Source organism: Rousettus aegyptiacus, unplaced genomic scaffold, assembly GCF_014176215.1.
Source record: "Rousettus aegyptiacus isolate mRouAeg1 unplaced genomic scaffold, mRouAeg1.p scaffold_m13_p_11, whole genome shotgun sequence".
In the NCBI taxonomy this organism is placed as follows: Eukaryota; Metazoa; Chordata; class Mammalia; order Chiroptera; family Pteropodidae; genus Rousettus; species Rousettus aegyptiacus.
In genome coordinates, this window is record NW_023416286.1 from 45,744,766 (window position 1) to 45,765,240 (window position 20,475).

Here is a 20,475-nt window from a genome sequence, read left to right on the forward strand (position 1 = left end):
CTGATTTTTAAAAATGTATTATAGCAGAACTGACCACATTTAACTTTATTCATTTTTTTCCTCAATTTCTTCTGTCTTATCAGTTAACTCTTGATTATTTTTCTCTTCAGAGTTCTCATGTTCAAAGTTTCTCATATCTTACCCATTTCCTTTTAAATTCTTTTAAAAAATTATTTTTATTTAATAAGCTTGTTTCCAGATCCTCCTAAATAGTCTCCCTCTAATGCATATCAAAAATTGATACCAGGCTCATCTTTCATCATACACATATATGGAGTAACACATTTTAATTATATAAACATTAGGAAATACATTTAAGCAAAGAGAGAAAAATTTTAAATGCCCCAAATTCTATTCTATATATAATGGTTACCACTGACAAAATAGAATTTTTTATATAGTGGTTATATAGAATTAATTAGTAGAATTTTATGAATAGTGGTTATATATATTTTTTAATGGGAATTCTTTCCCACCCTTAGTCATGTGTTATGAACATCTTTTCAGGTCAATACATATAGATCTATAGCATCTTTTTTTATTGTGAAATATACATAGCATAATATTTATCATTTTAGCCAATTTAGTTATTTCTGCATGGGAATTTCCTATAAAGGGGTTTTGCTAAGGTCCTTTATACACAGGAGGAATTGGTACAGGTTATACAAATTTATACTCATGTATGGTGCATAGAAACGTTTAGATTCTGTACATCAACAGTAGGCATTACCATTCTTTTTGCTATTTACCGATCTGATTGGCAAGTAACTTCTAGTTATTTTTAATTTTCATTGTTTGAATTACCAGTACAGGCTTGGTTTTATAATGCACATCGTGTTAGTCTTTGATTTCAGAAATAGAAAATGTGTCGGTGTAGAAGTAGAAAATCCTTCAGATTTAAACAAATAAAATATTATCTAATCTTATGCTGGATTTTCAATGTTGCAACCTTTACCCTCTCATTTTCCACCAAGTACAGACACCTGTATGTAATGTTGAGCCGTTCAACTTCCCTGCCCTTTTCCAGACTGTGCTCCTCCTTTGGGGCGTTTCCTGCTCTGGGCTAAGCCTCTGAGCCTCCCTTCCATCAGTGGTTCTAACCTTCAGGGCATCAGCACTGCCCAGAGGCCTGGTTAAAGCACAGATTGCTGGACCCCCCCGACCCCTGCCCCAAATCTGGGATGGAGCCGAGAACGTTCACGTCTAACAGGTTCCCTGGAGATGTGAAGCATCAGCATCTGGTCTAAGGACCTGCCTTTGGAAACCAGAGCTTTGCCCTGACTGGGAGCTTTTTCAAGGGTCTGGATGTTAAGCATCTCTCCACCATACCAAGCCCAAGCCTGAGCTTCTAGACTAAAACAATAATAGGTCAACACATCATCGTCCTCACACGCTCTGAAAGAAGTCAGAATATAAAATAAGACTGATCGATCTGTGCACCTGAGTTGGAATCCGCGATGCGCTCAAACTCTGGCTTTGCCCAGTAGCGCCAGGCCTCCAGGTGCGTTGAGGGCGGCGGACACGAGGGGGCAGCCTCGGGCTGGCCTTTCAGGAGCTCGTTTCCGGTCGCGCAGGCGTGGAAGGCCGCAAGTCCGGCTAGGCGCTGCAGGTAGGCGCGGTGGGTCGGGCCCGGATGTGCGGTCGGCAGGAAGGGAAATAGTTGGGCGCGCCGCGGGCGAGACCGTGGCTGTAGGGTGGGCAGGTGCGGAGAGCAGCTCAGCCTCCTTCAGGGCCCGCCCCTGGCCGGGCCTGCTCCCCAAGCTAGAGCAGCTGCTCCATGCCTATTGGGCGGCTCGCCGGGTGTCCAGCTGGTGGCCACGTTGTCGCGGGGCAGCTAGTGTTCACCTGCCGAGCCCTTTCTGCGTCCTGCCTGGCGTGAGACAGGGACATGAAAAGTCAGGCTTCAGCCCCTCGCCCCGGCTTCATTCGTGCCCACACTGCTAGCAGCCTCTAGGTGCAAGGTTTGTATTAGGTGTAAACGTATGCTGCTCTTTTTGGAAAGGAAGAATTAGCTGTTTTATTTAGTAGTGTTGCCTTCTCCGTCCTTTACCTTTATTATAGAACCTTAAGGCTAAGGCAGGATCTGGAATATTTAAAATAATTATTCTAATGTAACTTGTGTTTTATTGGCAAAAGAAGATTCTACTCTAAATTTTATTACACTAATCCGTTTCTTCTATGGTCGTATAAAATATTTTGTAAATTGATAAAACACTAATTTTGTTCCATTGCTTTTCTTGTCTTTTTTTTTTTTTTTTAATTAAGCTATGGGTGTAGAGCAGTGGTTCTCAATTTTTTTCCTGGTTTACCAACTTTTTCCTATCAATGTTAGCAATCCTTTGTGTCTACACAGTGCCTGAATTTCTCCTACCCAATTAACGGTTGCTACAATTTTTATTCCTTAACTTGCTGGGTACTTTTAAGAACAAAAAACTTTTAGTGTCTTTTTTTTTTTTTAATTAAGTTTATTGGGGTAACATTGGTTAATATGATCATATAATTTTCAGGTGAACTTTCAGTGTCTTTTTGCTTATTTCTAGGAAAGGTTTCTTTACCCACACAGCCTTATTCTGAGCTCTGGGTGGCCTACGTTAGAAATACACCTTTAAAAGAAAAAAGCCCACTGGATGTCGAGGTTGGCTACAGCCTGCTTTAAGAGATGAGCTTGTGGTGAAAATAAAAATGAATGTATGGAATCATATGCACCAGTGATTTCAAACTTTAGCACGCGTCTGAATCACTGGGAGGACTTGTCAAAATACAGATTTCTGGGCCCCATCTCACAGTTTCTGATTCAGTAGGTCTGGAGTGAGTACTCAAGAAATTGCATTTCTCACAAGTTCCCAGGTGACTCTACTGCTACAGGTCCAGGGACCGCAGTTTGACAATTACTAACATACACCAACTTGTGAAATAGGACTGGAAGTGATCCAAAGGGGCTTCAACTATATATGAAATATGTTATATCTTTAAAAAGGATCTTTAAAATGTATGATGCACTGTTACCTGATAAAACCAAATATATAGTCATAATCTAATTTTTTAGCTTTCTCTGTGCTTGACACATTTCAGGAAAGAAAAAAAGATCCCATTTGCTGTGCAGAGAATGGATTGGAAAAGAAAGTGGGAGACCATGTAGGAAACTGTTGCAGAAGCCCAGGTAAGATGCTGATGGTTTAGACCGTGCTAGGATACCAAGAAGGGAGAAGTGAATAGATCTGAGAGAGATCTGGGTGATAGAATTGACTGTACGTGATGATTGATTAGTTTAGAGGTTAGGGAATGGAGGTTTTGTGACTTGAGCGAGCAGGTAGGTTGTGTGCCTGTCACAGAGAAGGAACTCAGGAGGAAGGGGTTGGGGATAGGAGAGGCATGTCCCAGACCTTGAAGAGCCAGCTGAGTGAAGCATAGGGGAAAGATCTGGGCCACAGTAGAGACTTGGAAATCAGCATTTACATGGCCATGAAAGCCATGTTCATGGATGAGATTACACAGAGGGACTGCATAGAATGGAAAAAAGGCTTGCAAAAGACCCAGAGGAATAGTATCACCTATGGCAGGGCTTGGCCAACTTTTTTTTTGTGTAGCCTGTGAGCTAAGAATGATTTTTATCTTGTTAAATGTTGGGAGTGGAGGAAATCAAAAGAATAGTCTAGTGACACATGAAAACTATATAAAATTCAAATTTCAGTGTCTATAAATAAAGTTTTATTAGAATGAAGCCATGCTTATTTCTTTATGTACTGTTTGGGGCTGTTTTCACATTCTGGTGACAGTTGAATCACTGTGACAGAGACAATACCTAGCCTCTTATCACTTTTCACTGCTGCTCCTTGCACCACAAGTCACGATTATGTGGTTATCAACTCAATTTCAACTTTTGGCCCCCAAACCTATCCTAAACCTAAATAATTACTATCTGACCCTTTACAGAAAAAGTTTGTTGGTCCCTGACCTCAGGTCAAACTTGATAGGACTTTGAGCTGCAAAGTTTCTGGTGATTCAGAGAACAAAGTTTCTGAGTGAGTGAGACAGCAGTCATCATTCAAAGAAGAGGGTTGGTTTGACACTACAGCTGCAGTGAGTGCGTCCTCAGGAAAAGTGTTGTTTCCTGTTAACTTTGCAAGTGGCTTGATCGGTGTCTGTTGTTCCAGCTCGATGAATGGCATGTGGATTGTACTTTTTCCAGCAGAAGGTATGAAAGAGTTGTCTTTTCCTGAAATTTTTTTGTGTGGCTGCTTTCTCTCTGGCTTCTAGACTCAGTGTGAATGTGACATCCTCAGAGAGATCTTCTGGGACTGCTTCATCCCAAGAACTTCCTTTTTGTTATACTCTATCCTTGAACCCTCATCAATATATAATGATAAACTTTTGTTTATCTGTTTATTGTTTGTCTTTCCCACTAGGCTTCTCCAAGAGAGTAGGAACTAAATCTGTTTCATTTACTCACATATTCCTAGTGCCTAGAGAAGGATCGGGCATGTAGCAGCTGCTTAATATATGATGAATGATGGAGATAGAAGGAGCAGATTGGGACCAAAGAGAGGCTGGTGAGGACACTAGGGGCTCTTAGCCCAGACAACTGACTGGGCTTCAGTGGGGGCTGAGCTGCAGGAGGACTTCCTTGCAGCTGCTGCACCATCCTGGGGATCAAGAGCCCGAGTGACATCCAGGCACAAGGGGAGCCCTTGGAGGTGAACCATTTGGACCGTTGCCATTTTTCTATATAAATAATTGCAATTTTTTATTTAACAAACCTCCTTTATGGTACTTTGTGGCAGAATACTTTCAAACCAGTGCCCAGGGCCAAGCAGAATACTGACAGACCCAGGAGTCTGGATGGAGACCTGAGCTAGTAGAAGGCAGGCATGCCTAGAAGGTAATGCTTCATGTCACAGGCATCTCTGACACAAGAAGCACAGGGTCAGTTCTGCCACTAGTGTTTCCTATGCATCCCAGTGATGATACTCAGCTGGCACAAACTAGTATGGCCATATCCCTTGTCAAAGTATTGATATACTTCCAGTTGGTTCATAAAAAGCCTCTGCCCCTAGCACTGTGAGTGTCAAACCGCCCATGTCCAGGGTCCTTCCCCAGCCTTCTCTCTCCCTGCCCCTCCACCATCCAACAACTAAAGAAAGCTGTAATGCCTGCCTTCACCACAGGCCGCACACCAGACAGTGCCAGAGCCCGAGTTCATTTGATTGGTGAGCATCCATGCCTTATCAGTGTTTATTTAGTGCAAGGATCACCTCTATGTTATACTCTCTCTATTCTCACCACCGTTATTCTAGCTCTCATACTCAGTACCCCTTATTCCGGATTATTGCCAGGGCCTTCTAACTATTCTCCCAACCTCAGGCTCTTCTGCTCCAAATAGAACTTTCACACTTGCCTTTGCTGCTTAAAAACATAAAGAACTTTTGAGTTTCCAAGCAACATCCCAACTCCTTAGTTGGGTTCCATATTCCAGCCTCTACTCAGCCCCCTAGCTAATCTGTTGCTCTCCTTTGTCCATCTTCTGCCTGGCCCCACTGGTCTAATAGATCCACAGTTTGTTTTCATTTTATATCATTTCATTTTTTATTTTATATTCAACTCTTCATTGAATATCTACATAGTTTGAACACTGTGGGAGAGTCAAAGACAAAGTCACACACACACAGACACCTCCCTTCTAATCAGATCTAAAATAGATGAAACCAGACTGGTTTGTAATAAAAAATAATGATTATCAGAATAGCTGACATTGAGCATTTAGTTTGAGCCTAGTATTCAGTACCTTCTTTCCTCCTCACAATGACGCTAAAGTGTACAGTGTCCTTGAGTATAAGAGGCATAGAGGGTGGGTCACCTTTAATCCTTTGTCATCAAAACACTTTAATGGAATTAAAACTGATTGTTATTACGTCTTGTTTCATTTTATATTTTAGGAAATTACAGAGGATAGCAACATGGAAAAGAGACCCCAGGATGATAGAAAAAGTCTGCCCCACAGGGAAGTGCCCCCTGTTGTGGGTCTGCTGCTGGCCATGGTCCTCATGAACATGCTCCTCTACCTCTGCCTCGATCAGTTTTTCATTTCCCCTCGCCGTTCTGCCGGGGACCCCAGTCACTGTCCCTATGGTTACTTCAGAATGGGACAGATGAAAAACTGCTCACCGTGGCTCTCCTGTGAGGAGCTGAGGACAGAAGTGAGGCAGCTAAAACTCGTTGGGGAAGGAGCCGTGAAGAGGGTGAGTTCCGGATTGACTTCTGTGTTACCATCGCATGTGAGTGGGGCACCTCTTTGGGAAAGCAGCGTGGCTTTAGGTGTTAAGAGTCAACAAACTGTTTTGTACCCTTGAGCCCAGTAATCCAGTGGAAGGAACAAAGCTAAATGCATAAAGGAGTACTTTGCTTTATTATTTATAGTAATAGAAAACTAGAAATAATAATTGTAGGGGAATGATTAATTGGATGATGGTTCAACCTCTTGATAGACTGTTCTGTAGCCATTAAGTGTAGTTAGGAACCTGTGCAGCAACATGAGAAAAATCTTAACAATGATAAGTGAAAAAAGCAAAATACAAAATTACACAATACACGGTTTTCAATTGCAAAATTATATATATATATAAAAAATATAAAAATGATAGTACAGTAAAGAAGTAAAAGAAGTAAAAAAGTTATGGGCATTCTTTTGTTCCTATTTTTCAAACTTAATGATGTGTATATATACACATACATATGCCCATCATTAAAAAAATTATATATAGGTACACATGTATATATATACATAAATATATACCTATATATAATTTTTAAAAAATTTTATTTTAAAAAGAAACCAAAGAGGTGAATTCAGTTCTCAAATAGAAACTTCAAGGGCCCTTGTCTTATTGGCAACCAGTTTATGCTGTAGTTTGATGGTCATCATTTCCATGGAAACTGAAGCCTACTAATGAAACAGAGTGACTCTAGAAGCCATTTAAGGGTTGCTGAACAAAGACAGTTCTTCTGTGAGGGTTCATTGAATGATTGCGAAAGGGAGAGGGGAGCAGCTTGGTAAACTGCTGGTCTTTGTTTCGAGAGACTAGGACACCATGGCGGCAGCTTCTGTGAATGTGGAAAGGAGACACCCTGAAGGAAGAGGTCAGTTAGGGAGAAGGGAAAGGATGTTATATAAAGTAAAACCATAAAACAGGGTAACTGGTTCTTTTCAGCGTTCATTTGTTCATTGTCGGGGGTGCTAGGTGTACAGCAGTGAATGAAATAAAGAGCCTTGAAGTTTGCTTTCTAGTTGGGGAGTCAGACAATCAAGAAAATAAAAAACATTGCGTAATAAAATATTTTCGTGACCTGTGCTGTGAAGACAAAGCAGCAGGCTTGTTATTTTAGATGGTCAGGATGATCTGAGAGTGAGCTATGAGGATGTTTGGGGAAAGATGTTCTAGTAGAAAAGATGGGTACCAGCAGAGACCTCCAAATGGAATATGGCTGGTTGTCTAGGGACCAGGAAGGAGCCAGTGTGCCCAGAGGGCAGGATGAGAAGGACAGGTAGCACACGAGGTCACTGAGGGCCTCTGGCGGCTGGGTCCTGCTGGGCCTGGCAGGACTTGGAGAACCACTGGAGCAAGTTGAGGGGCGAGGTGGCTGTGGGCATGGAGAGTAGGCTGAGGCTAGGCAGGAGTGGAAGGCAGGTGGGGCCTTACAGGCAAGAGGTGGTCACAGCCTGATGAGGGTGTTAACAGTGGGCATAGTGAGAAACCAGCCGATTCAGTCATACTTAAAAAGTAGAGCCAGTGGGATTTCCCAGTGGATTGGATATGGGGTGTAAAGGAGAGAGATGGTGAGTGACTATAGGCTCTTTGCCTGGGCGGCGGAAAGGATAGGGTCGCCATTATGCAAGATGGAGTAGATGGGAAGGGACAGATTTTGTGCGTGTGTGAGGTGGGCACGTGAAAACCATTTAGCTGTCCACATGGAGACGTCACACAGGCAGTTGGTTGGATGTACAAGTCTAGCCCTTGGGGTGAGGTCTTGGGTAGGGGGGATGTGAATTTGGGATGGAGTGAAAGTAGAGTAAAGGACTTAGCAGTTAACCTCTGCCTCTTCCAAAGAGGTGACCTTCGGGGGCTGGCCACTTGTTTCCATGTTATTGGAGTCACTTGGAACATTTTTGAAAAATTTTTTTGGAATTTTTACCTTGAAGGATATGTTTTGGGGTACCTTTGATTGTGGCAAATCATTATCGTTTGAGAATTGACTTGATTTTGGGGAACTTCTACAAATTATGGCCATCCAAATATGAGATTTAATAATGTGGGTACTAACTCTGAGGAATGTAGTTTTGTTTATTAAAGTAAAGTGTGTCCAAAAGGCTGTTAATATTGAATTTTTTGGTGTGTATGTCTTTGACTGAAACTTGCTCTCAGGGCAAAAGTATCTTGAGCACTGGATGTTATCTGTTAGGGTCAGGAGCCTTGTCTCTCTTGCCCCCATTGAAACCTCAGTGCCTATGCAGGTTTGGCCCAGGGTATCTCATTACCCTCCATACAGGCCCTCATTTGAATGGCCCCTGCATACAACTAGTTTCCTTCCTCTCTGCGTGGGTACCCCTCCTCACACCCCAAGCTGGGAGACCCAGGTTTCTCAGTAGAAATTTCTGTCACCAGAATTCTTGATGTCCCACTCTCTGACTCCCACCTCCTCTCCTAGGACCCTTTCTTCAAGATTCGCTCGGTCTCATGAAGACGTCCAGTTATCAGTCTCATTACGTTTTTCCTTTCTGACACTCTCCTTCCTGCAGTCCCCACTTACCCTGCAGCAGAGATTCCAGAGCCGCTATCCTCATCAGTCTTGTGCAGACACTTGCAGCAACTCCCTTGCCTCTCCCTCTCCAGCGTGCCTGGCCGGAGAACCCCAAACCCAGCTGCCCCACTACGCAGCTGTACTTCAGCACAGCTGCAGCATTGAATGCATGACCACAAAGCTCAGAAGTGTACTCAGCACAGCCCGGCAGGCCTCTCTGTTCCCTTAGCAAGTTTTCCTTCCCATGCTCTGAGACACATATTTCTCAACACCCTCAACCCCGTCTTACCCAATCTTGTTACATAAGTTACTATGAAATTAAAAGTCACCCAAAGGGACTATCCTCATCTTCCTACCACCAGACCTGTGAACTTCACAGCTCAGACGTCATTCCTGACTTCTCACAACTTCCCTCATTTCGGTGGTTCCTCCTTTCTTGCGTCATCAGTCCTCCTCACTCTGGGATCATTCCTGCCGGCATACAAACTCACACTCTTTGTAAGAGGAAATCCTCTTCCCCCGATTCCCTCTCTGTAGCTGCCGCCTGTTCTCTGCTTCCCCTGCAGTAAAACTGCCATAGCTCCGTCTCTCCTTCCTATTCTCCCATTCGTGCTTTTGTCCTTCAGTGCAGCTTCCAAACTCCACCAGTGCTCTTATCCAGATACCAGCAAACTCCAGGTTGGACGTTTTTCTTCCTCTTACTCGACCCTTCTCACAGTCCTTGACCCAGTTGACTCCGCCTCTCTCCTTGCAACCTCGGCTCTCGAGCTACCACTTCTTTTTAGTTTTCCTCCTTCCTCAGTTAGCAGTTGGCCATTGCTAATTACTCTCCTTTCCTGTTTCTGTTCCTACTCTTGCCTCCAAATCAGCGGTTCTCATTCAGAGGCAGTCTCAGAGGGACATTTAGCAATGAGTAGAGAGACACAGTGGGAGGGGTCACAGCTGGCGGCTGAGTGGGTACTACTTGCATCCAGTTAGCAGAAGCTGGGGTGCTGCCAGCACAGCCCTCACTCTCACCAAATCCCATGCGGCCCCAAACGTTAGTAGTGCTGAGGTCAAGAAACCTTATTCCTCTTAGTTCTTTGGATCCCCTTCTTTGTTTTCTTTAGATATACTGTTAGATGATTTAATCTAGTTCTGTATGCCGGTGATTCCCACGTTTGTATTTCTAGCCTGTACCTCTCCCCTGAGCCATAGATTTGTATATCCAGCTATTTATTCGAAATCTCTGCTTAGAGGTCTCTTTAGCATCTAAGTCCGTTCAGTATGGAACTCTTGATCATTTCTGTCTCTGAAACCTGTCCTCCCAGCCTTACTATCTCAGTAGATGCCATCACTTCCCGCCTAGTTGCTGGAGTCAAAACTTGGGAGTCATCGTGAGTCCTCTCACCCCACACCCCTTAACTAAGCCAAGAACAAGTTCTGTCAGTTCTTTATTTTAAAAGCATGTCCCAAACTTGTTCAATAACCTCTGTCCCCCGACCCATTTTAGTTAAGTCACCATTAGCTCTTGCCTGGCTTCCACTTTTGCTCTTTGCCTTGCACCGGGCAGAGTCATTTTCTAGTTCAGCTCATGTCACTCTCTTCCTTAAATCCCCTATGGTAGTTTCCCGTTGCTGTTAGGAAAAAAAAAAAAAAAAAATCCAAACCTCTTACCGTGATTTGCCACACTCCGAGGTCTGGGCCCTGCCTGCCTCTTAAGTTCATCCCAGACATCCTCACTCCCTACCCTGCAGTCACCCTGCCCTTCTTTTGTTCATTGATCAAACAGCCCTTTCTCACTTCAGAGCCTTTACAGTTGCCTTTCTCTGCTTGAAATTCTCTTTCTCCATCTCTGACATGGCCAGGTCCTCATCCTCAGGTCTCAGCTCCAATAACACTTCTCTAAGAAGCATTCCTCGCCCCCCGCCCCCGCCCCCCCCCCCGCCACCTCACATGAACTTCTCTTCTGTCATCAGTTTGTTGTCTCATAAATGTAAATTCCCTGAGGACATAAAGAGTGTGTCCTCTGCATCTAGCCTACTGCTTAGTTTATAGAAAACACATTTTAGGGGCTGGAAGTCAAAGGCTTATTGGTTGAATCCTCATAAAATATTGGCAGAGTGGTTCCATAGAGTAGTGGTTAGCATGTGTGCTTTACATGCAAAAGGTCTTGGGTTCAAGCCCCAGCGGAGCCACAGCCCATACCCATGTGCACCAGGCCCCCTGGTGCTCCAGGCCCCGGATGCGTGCCTAGCACGTGGGAGGAGACGCCCCACCTTCAGAGATCCAATTCTTAAGGGGAGATGGCAACATCTGTAGGTCGGGGTAAAAGTGGGGAGGTGAGGTGGGGGGGATTAAAAAATAATAAATTAATTAATCAAAAATAAAAAATATAAAATATTGTCTTAGCTTAGATGGTTTCCTCAACATATAAACACCCCACTGCCCCTTCTATCCCAGCCTGCATACTTTTGGTTTGTGTTTAGAATTTCCAAGGGCATGTGTCCTCTGCCTGGAGTAGGGAAGAACTTTGCCCCTGAAAGGCAGATTGACCCATTGCTTTTCTTTTTTTTCTTTTAATTATAAAGCAGTACATACAATTCAGATATTCAGGAGGTGGTAAAGTACAAAGCAAAAGTTCATTTCTACTCCTTGCCCTCTCCATCTCTTATCTTATACTCTAGGGATAACAGTTGGGGATTCATCCCTTTTAGATTTTTAAACCCAAGAGTACATTAAAGGAACTAGGTATATACTCTGCTGGTCATCTCAAGGTCAATAATATCCATGTCTCATGGGGCTGCTCATTTTCTGAAACATAAATTTGGGGCAACAGCATTAGTGAGGAAGAAGGAGGATTATAGTAAAACCAATTCTTCTAGAAGTCAGAAGGCCCAGCCATATTGCTGTGAACAGCCAAAGCATGATTCAGATCACACCATGTTTTGATCTGGAATGAGCAGAAGGCAATGTGACCTCGGGTATCATTTCTGTGCCCAGCCCATGATGATGACTTTAGGAGATCACAAATCACTGTTAAAGTTTTTGTAGTTGCAAGTTTTTCCCTTCAAAATGAAAGTATAGTACATTAAAAAGCCAAAAAATTTGGTTTGGATCCTATTGGAAGAATGGATTTGATTCTATGTAGCCCTCTAGTTTTGTGTGATCTTTAGGAGCATCTTAATGTGATCTATTTTTAATGCTCAGGGCTGTCTGGAGAACAGATGTTACATGAACTGTATTTTTAAAAGTATGAAATAACGGTGTCCACGTCTCAGTCTCTTTTGCAGGGTTCACCTCCTCATGCCTCTTAACCTTGGATCTTTCTTCCCATTCTGTGCTTGCTCCCTGGGTGGCCTCACCCATCCTTGGAGGCTTCTCTGCAGCTGAGACCTCTCCCCTGGACTTGCTAGACTTTTCTATCCAACTGCCTGTTCCACATCTACGCTCGGATGTCTGAAAGGCTTCTCAAACTGAGCGTGTCCTAGATTGTCCCCTTCAGCTTGCTCTTCCTATATTTTTCCCATCGCATTTGATGACAACTCTATCAGCCCAGTTGTTTGGGCTGCCAACCTGGGAGGTATCCTTCACTTCTCTCTTTGTCTCACAACCACATTTAATCTGTTAACAGATTATAGTGTCTCTACACTCAGAAGACATCTGCAATTTGACCACTCCTCAGACTTCTACCCATATCCCCATCTCCCCATTCAAGCCATCATCTTGTGTCTAGATTATTTCAGAAGCCTTCAAAGTGGCCTCTGCTTCTACACTTGCCCCAATCCTACCACCTCAGTCTATTCTCAACACAGCAGCCAGAATGCTGCTCTTTTAAGTCAGATAGTGTTTCTGCTCACAGCCTCCAGTAGCCCTCTGTCACACTGGCTAAAAGCCAGAGAGTCCCTTCATCAACTGAAAGGCTTTCCCAGGTCTGTGCCCCCTCACCAACTTCTGTTCCATGCCCCCTTGCTCATTCCACTCTAGCTGCCCTGGCCTTGCTGGTTGGCAGCCTGTGGGCACGCTCCCTCCCCAGAGCCTTGCCCTGGCTGTTCTTTCTGCCTGGGATGCGGTTCCCCCAGATATTGCATGACTCATTCCTCTGCCTCCATCAGGTACTTGCTGAACTGGCACCTCAGTGAGAGCTTCCCCGGCACTGTATAAAATCGTAATTCCTTCCTTGATTAACTTTTCTACAAAACACGTTTTATCTTCCAATGTATTTTATGCTTTTCCTGTTTATTTTCTTTACTTTAAGCCCCCTACTCTAGAACGTAAATTACATAGGAGCAGGAGTTTATTTTAGTTTTTTTTAATGACATACATACTGTTGACCCTTGAACAATGTGGCTTTGAACTGTGCAGGTCCACTTCTTCATGGCTTTTTCAATTAACCCATGCTGTTCAACTGACCATAGTTCAAACTTGAGTTGTTCTAGGATCAACTGGTGGTTGTGAATCTGTGTATGTGGAGGGCCCACTTAAGTTATACCCAGACCTTCAACTGGACTGGTGGTGGGTGCCCCTAATCCCTGCATTGGTCAAGGACAACTGTACTTGTTAAGTGAATGAAGACAGATTTAATGACATAACAGTTAAATTCTTTGTGTTACAAAAATTAAGATAATTATTATCTAAAATTTATCCTTTACATTTATAATAAAGGATCACATAAATAATATATAAAGAGCTCCTAGAAAAATAATAAGCACAAAGCAAACAATTCGTAGAAAGTTAGATAAAGGACAATGAACATCTTTTCACAGAAGACATACAGAAATGCCAATAAAGATGAAAAGTGTTCAGTTTCATTAATAATCAGGGAAATTAAAATTGGAGCAGTAATATATTTTTTTATCCACCAGATTGGCACAGATTGATAAAATCTAGTATGATTAAAGCTATAGAAAATAAGATTCTCGTACACAGTTGGTGAAAGTGCATGTTAGCATAAACTGTAGAGGGCAGTACATGTTCTTTATTTGGTAATTCACCTACTTACGTAGCTTATAAAAATGCTTGCAGATCTTTATAGAAATGCAAATATAAGGCTATTCATTGTAGCACTGTTAGTAAGAAAAATGGGAAATAATTTAAATGTCCGTCAAGTCTTTAAAAATAGATCACGTAAGATCATGTCGAAGGTCTGTATAAAATTATAGAGCTAGATGGGAAAGAGAACTCAATACATTGTGACAGCATTCGTTCTAAATTTTATGAATTTTTATTATACTTTAGTTTTAAAAAAGAAATTATCATCTGTAAAACCTTATTGAAAATATGCTAGATTATGTAGTATACCCATACTATGAAATATTATACAACTTTCTAAAAAGAATGACCTAGCTCTATAAATACATATGGGAAAGATTTCTGAGGGATAAATTAAATGAAAAAAGCAAGTTGCAATATATTATATGTTAGAAATCCATTTTATATAATAGCAAACTCAAATGCTATTTTTATAAGTGTACATTAATACACATAAAGGCATAGAAGAACTTCGAGGAAGTTCCCAACCAGTTAACAAGTTTCCTTTGGATGGTATGTAAATGCAGGGGGAAGAGAGCTACTTCTGTATGTGAACTTTCACCAAGACAAGTGTTCAGCCGGTAAAGCTGTTCTCTCCAAATAAGAGAGTATAAGAAAATGTTAAAAAGTAACTAAATTAGAGATTGCTGAGAAATGATTCTTAAACAGTTCCTGACTTGCAAATATTTAAGGTTTCATATATTTGTAAGTGATCCCAAAGACTACTAATATTTAGTAATAAATAATAATCTTTCATTTATCCAAGGCACAAAAAATAATTCCATATTAACAAGGATTCAGGAGGAAGTCCCAAGGTCTGCAGTGGAGCTTCTCCCATCATTTATTGTTGAGTAAATGTATAAATAAATCGTTGCACCTTCTCCAAAGTGATCACTGTTTCTATGTGAAAAATGGCCCTAGAAAACCAAAGCCATCTGCTAGTGCTGGTGATGACTGTGCAGAGGTAGGTCTAAGAAAGTGACAGATCTCAACAGAAAGTAAGATTTTTGCATTAGAGTATATCAAATTCAATGCTGATACAAATCTATGGAGGGAATGTGTTCCATATAAAAATATTCATAAAACTATGAGTGTAACAACCACAACAAAATGACTTTTTAATAGAAATTACGATACATAGTGAAATTCTCAAATTTGGGTTTTTGAGAATGTCTTAAAAGATTTCTCTTTTGAATATTAAGGGTAAATTGTAGTTACCTGGGTTTTCCATTAATGAATCATCCTTCTCAGATCCAAAAGAAATCCTCAAATTCTTCTAGCCCACCTCTATTTCATATAATATTTCTGAGTTTTTTTTAAAAATGTTTTTAAATATAAAAGGAATATATGTTCATTCTGGAAAATTGGAAGATACCAAAAGGTATAAAGGAAAACAATCACCCAGAATCTTACCATAAAAAGAGAACTGAAACATTAGCCCATTTTTTTCAACTTCTATGTAATTTTGTCTTGCTTTATGTATTTCGAACAATCATAAAAACAATTTTGTACCCTCTTTCATTTGTAACATGCTTTATCTGTGAAAACTCAATGTATGTGTCTTGCTGACCACATAATATTTTTTTTCGGTGATCCTGTCATAACTGAGCTATTCCTCATTCTTTGATAGATGGATAGGTTCTAGTTTGTGCTTTTATAAATAATGCCAGATTTTTTCATTCCTAGAGCTTTTCTTAAAAAGAACTATTTCAGACTATTGCCTTAGATAGATTTTAGACTTAGATGTTCGAGGCTCTTGATAAATGATGCCCCAAACTGCTTTTGAAAATGATAACCTTTTTTTTTAATGAAGAAGAAGTAGAAGCCCAGAGAGACACAGCCTGTTTTGGGTAGAAGCAGCCTGGGGCAGCAATCTGATCTCCAATCCTGTCTTCTGTTTTGCAGTTGTCTGCCTTTCCTTTGGAGATTTAAGCAGAAGATGGGAGATTCTTAGTGACAGTGCTTCCTGCAAGCCTTTCCTCTAACTAATAACAATGGACAATCCATGGCAGACCTGTACAGTTGCTCTTCTGGTAGCTATGTCCCCAGATGGGCAGGTGTATGGTGTTACAGCTTCTGCTTTTACAACTGAAGTCACAAAAACCCACAGAACGTGTCAGAATATCCTTAGATAGAACAGTTCCTTTTTGTGGTTTACTGTGCTACCTTTTAAAATTAACGAGTAATCTGTGACATGTGATGGGCTGGCTAGCCTCCCCTCCCCAATGTAGGGTTTTCCAATCTTCTCTCTTCCTCCTCCCTCTCCCCCTTTGTGCTGCAGTATTTCGGAACTGCCAGTCTGTTTGCCACTCAGTACCTTTATATATGCAGTGCCTCCTCCTGGGAATGCTCTCCCCACGCTCCGCATCCACCTGCAAGCCCCAGTCATTCTTTAGACCAGCTCCCGGGAGCCTTCCAGCACCCTCTCCTGATGGCCTTCAGAACTCTGACCAGAGGGAGATCCCCCACCCCCACCTTCTCTTGCTCTAGCATGATCTGTGTCTCATTAATTTCTATATCCTATGCATCACATCTGGCATTTAAAATATATTTAATTTGTTTCCTAGCTCCCTAACACAGGTGAAGGTTCCAGGTTTGATGTGCTCTGTGGCTTTTTTTCAGGTCTTTCTGTCTGAATGGAAGGAACGCAAAGTTGCCCTCTCACGGCTCACCAGTCTGGAGATGAAAGACGATTTTCTTCACGGACTGCAGATGCTGAAATCTCTGCAGAGTAAACATGTTGTCACACTGCTTGGCTACTGTGAGGATGACAACACTATTCTTACTGAATATCACCCCTTAGGGTCCTTGAGCAGCCTGGAAGAAACGCTAAACCTTTCCAAGTACCGGGACGTGAACACGTGGCAGCGCAGGCTGCAGCTGGCCACGGATTACGTGGGCATCATCAACTACCTGCACCACAGCCCCCAGGGTACGCTGGTCATGTGCGACTCCAGTGACCTGCCCAAGACACTGTCCCAGTACTTGCTGACGAGTAACTTCAGCATTGTGGTGAATGACCTGGACGCCTTGCCGCTGGTAAACCGCAGCTCTGGGACTTTTGTGAAATGTGGCCACAGGGAGCTTCACGGGGATTTTGTGGCTCCAGAGCAGCTGTGGCCCTATGGAGAGGACATGCCGTTTCACAATGATCTCATGCCCTCGTATGATGAGAAGATCGACATCTGGAAGATTCCAGATGTCTCTAGTTTCCTTTTAGGGCACGTCGAAGGGAGTGATATGGTCCGATTCCATTTGTTTGATATTCATAAGGCATGTAAGAGCCAGACCCCTGCAGAGAGACCCACTGCTCAGGATATTCTGGACACTTACCAGAAGGTTTTGAATTCACTAAGAGACACTGTGGTGTCTCAGACAAGGGAAATGCTATAAAAATAGTTCAGTTAGTGAAGAATGGGATTTAAGGAACAAGTGGAAAAGTTACAGCAGTTCTGCTCTGATGGTGAGCTTGTTGCTGTTTGGACACGTGGTTCTTCCTCTACATCCACGTGCACATGTGAGCATTCTTCCTCTCCTGGCGACCTGAGCAGAAGTTGCTAAACAAAAGCAAACCAGGCTTGATTTAAATCTGGCTTTTACTCTGTAATGCTGATCACTCCCAGGTGAAGATGCAGAGAAGTAGTGAATCCAACCAATATCTGAAGGAAGTAACAAAAATGTAGCTATGGAGAGGCTTCCTCTATCTTAACTGAGTTTGTAAGCTTGTAAGAAATGTAGAGATATTTAAATGGCATTGTATGAAAGAAACATAGAGTAGTTCTCCAAAGAATTTTTTTTAGATGGTAATCAACATATGGGGTCATGGGAGTATTTCTGGTCTATTTCACATGGTATCAGTGACGCCATCTTTGCCATTTCAAATGATTGTCCTGTGAAACAATTCTGGGAATGCATCCTGTGCCATTTTCCTTCCAACGAGCTAAAGGAGAACTATGATAGCATGCTCTTTGAAATCTTGAATGGATGAGGAGTATTTAAAACAGCAAGTGTGAGAGAAATACGCGTTACGGCCTTGGATGGTGCTTGTGAAATTCCCATTTACCTTCCAGCTGGGTTTTCTGTGTCCAAAATTAATTATTGTGAACATTTTACATCAACACTGGTCTCTCATTACTGGAAAGTATCACACCCTTCTACTTGAGTTATGTGATTGAATCGTTCAAAAAGCTCGCTCTGTGGCCACCAAAATCTATACGCACCAAATCCATCATTTGCAGGATGTGATGGATTTGGTGCATATTAATCGTCCCTAATAAGGTAGTTAAAGCTGGCGTTGAGGGGCAGAATCACAGGAATCACAGTGACCTGGGCCTCACCCCAGAGTCCCTGACTCAGTACAGTCTGGGGTAGAGTCCAAGACTTTGCCTTTCTAACTGATTCTCAAGTGATGCTGGTGCTGCTGGTCTTTGGACCACATTTTGAGAACCACCGCCCATAACTATCATGGAGGCCACCACAGGTAGTAGGATAGGGTAGTAGTATAACATTAGCCCCTAATCTACCACCTGTGGTTGATTGGGTACTATGGTTGATCAGAAATTGTGGTTGCCCACAGTATTTTAACTATTGCTTTTTGTTATAAAAACAACTCCCTAGGAAGGACAGCCAATAATAATTATGACAAGGAAGTGGAGAATTGGAACTCTCATTCATTGTCTGTGGGAATGTAAAATGGTGCTGTTGCTTTGGAAAACAGTTCCTCAAAAAGTCAAAAATAAAGTTACCATGATCCAGCAATTCCACTCTCAAGTATTTACCCAAGAGAATCGAAAACTTGTCCACACAAAGAACATCTCAAACTCAACATTTCCTAGATAACTTCTCAGTTCCAAATTTGCTGTTTCTGTGTTTCCTACATCTATAAATGGCATACTGTCCATCTGATTTCCCAAGGCAAAAATCTGGTTTATATATAATAAAGTGCAACCATTTTAAGTGTACACTTCAATGAGTTTTGATACATTTATATACTCATGTCCCTATCCCAATAGATATAAAACACTTCTATCCTGGAATTTTCTATATGTCTCATCCCATTCAATCTTTTCCTCACTTCTGGCCACAGGCAATGACTTTCTTTTTAGAAAGATTATATATTCCACCCCCCCCCCAGAGTTTCATATAATTATATAAAGTATGGTATAAACCTTTTCATACCTGTCTTTTTTCATTCATTGTAATGTTTTTGAAATCTGCCATGTGTTGTATATATCAATAATTTATACCTTTGTATTGGTGAGTAGTGTTTCATGTATCATAACCTATTCATTCAGTCATTTGCTGATGGACATTGGGTTTCCAATTTGGGGCTATTATGAATAAAACTGCTGTTAACACTTAAATACAGGTCTTTGTGTAGACATATATTTTTATTTGTCTTGGGTAAATACTTAGGAGTGGTTTTATGATCACATGTAAGTGTATGTTTAACTTTATAAGAAACTTATAAACTTTTCCAAAGTATCTGTACTATTTTACATTCTTGTTAGCGATGTGTAAGAGTTCCATTTGCTCCATACATTTTAGCCAACACTTACTGTCAACCCATTTATTTTAGCTATCACAATGGGTGTGTAGTGGCATCTCACTGTAGTTTTTGTTGTTGTTTTTTTTTTTAAATGCCTACAGCATCTGGTATGCCTTGGTGGTCTCCCATCCAAGTACTAAACAGTCCCAACCCTGCTTAGCTTCCAAGATCAGATGAGATACAGCATGTTCAGGGTGGAATGACCATAGTCATTATAGTTTTAATTTGCACTTCCCCAAAGATAAATGATGCTGAGAAACTTTTCCTATGTTTATTGGCTGTTCACATATCTTCTTTGGTGGAGAGTCCAAATCTTTAGCCTATTTTAAAATAATTTGCTTATTATTGAATTTTAAGAGTTGATTACATATTCTGGAATTAAATCTGTTACCAGATATATCTTTTGCAAGTCTTTTCTCACAGCTAGAGGCTTGCCTTTTCATTTTCTTAAGTGTCTTTTATTTAAGTTTGTGTTTTCAAATAGTGTATATACTATTTAAGAAATCTTTGCCTAACCTAAGTTCATGAAAATTTTGTCATTTTTTTCCGGGAGTTTTATAGTTTTAGCTTTACATTTAGGTGTATAATCCATTTCTAGTTAAATTCTGTGACCTTGCTAAATATACTTGTAAGTACTAGTAATTTGGGGGGCAGGAGTGAGGTGAGATTCAAGATTTTCCACATATACATTCATTCCGTGTTTGAATAAAACCAATTTGAATGCTTTTTATTTCTTTTTATCTTGTTGCACTGACTAGTACCATTAAATGGTGAGGGCAGATATCTTGCCTTGTTCCTGACCCTAGGGGAAAAACTTTAGTCTTTCCAGTGTCATATTAGCTGTACGTTAGTGTTTATCTTTCCATATGTGTCTTTACACTTTTATTACATATACTTATTTCCCCAGGCATGGTTTTGCTTGGCGTTACACTTTACATGTTATTATGAAGGTATTTCTGCAATTTCATTTTCCCCTTTTTATTTTTGAGAATCATCCATGTTAATACATGTAACTAGATACTTTCTGCTGCTGTATATATTATACCACAAATTTATCCATTTCCTCTACTGATGGACATTTAGATTGTTTGCAGGTTTTTGCAATTCAAACCACTATGCTACAA

The 20,475-nt window shown here is 41.4% G+C and overlaps 1 protein-coding gene and 1 pseudogene across 6 annotated transcripts; one reads left to right on the plus strand and one right to left on the minus strand.

Moving 5' to 3' along the window:
- Positions 1-1,526: 1,526 nt before the first annotated feature.
- POMK (protein O-mannose kinase) lies at positions 1,527-20,077 on the plus strand. 6 transcript variants are annotated; one of them, XM_016127448.2, is made up of 5 exons: positions 1,527-1,609; positions 3,073-3,160; positions 4,127-4,195; positions 5,934-6,236; positions 16,426-20,077. In XM_016127448.2, the coding sequence occupies exons 3-5, from the start codon at positions 4,163-4,165 to the stop codon at positions 17,194-17,196; spliced, it is 1,107 nt and encodes a 368-aa protein (XP_015982934.2). In that variant the 5' UTR covers positions 1,527-1,609; positions 3,073-3,160; positions 4,127-4,162; the 3' UTR covers positions 17,197-20,077. The 6 variants fall into 6 exon arrangements, with proteins under 6 accessions (XP_015982934.2, XP_015982936.2, XP_015982933.2 ...); XM_016127447.2 differs by lacking the exon at positions 1,527-1,609 and adding an exon at positions 1,633-1,961; XM_036228758.1 differs by lacking the exon at positions 1,527-1,609 and adding an exon at positions 1,633-1,961 and having other exon boundaries at positions 4,155-4,195.
- Positions 19,444-19,562, minus strand: LOC118609791 (annotated as a pseudogene).
- Positions 20,078-20,475: the final 398 nt, after the last annotated feature.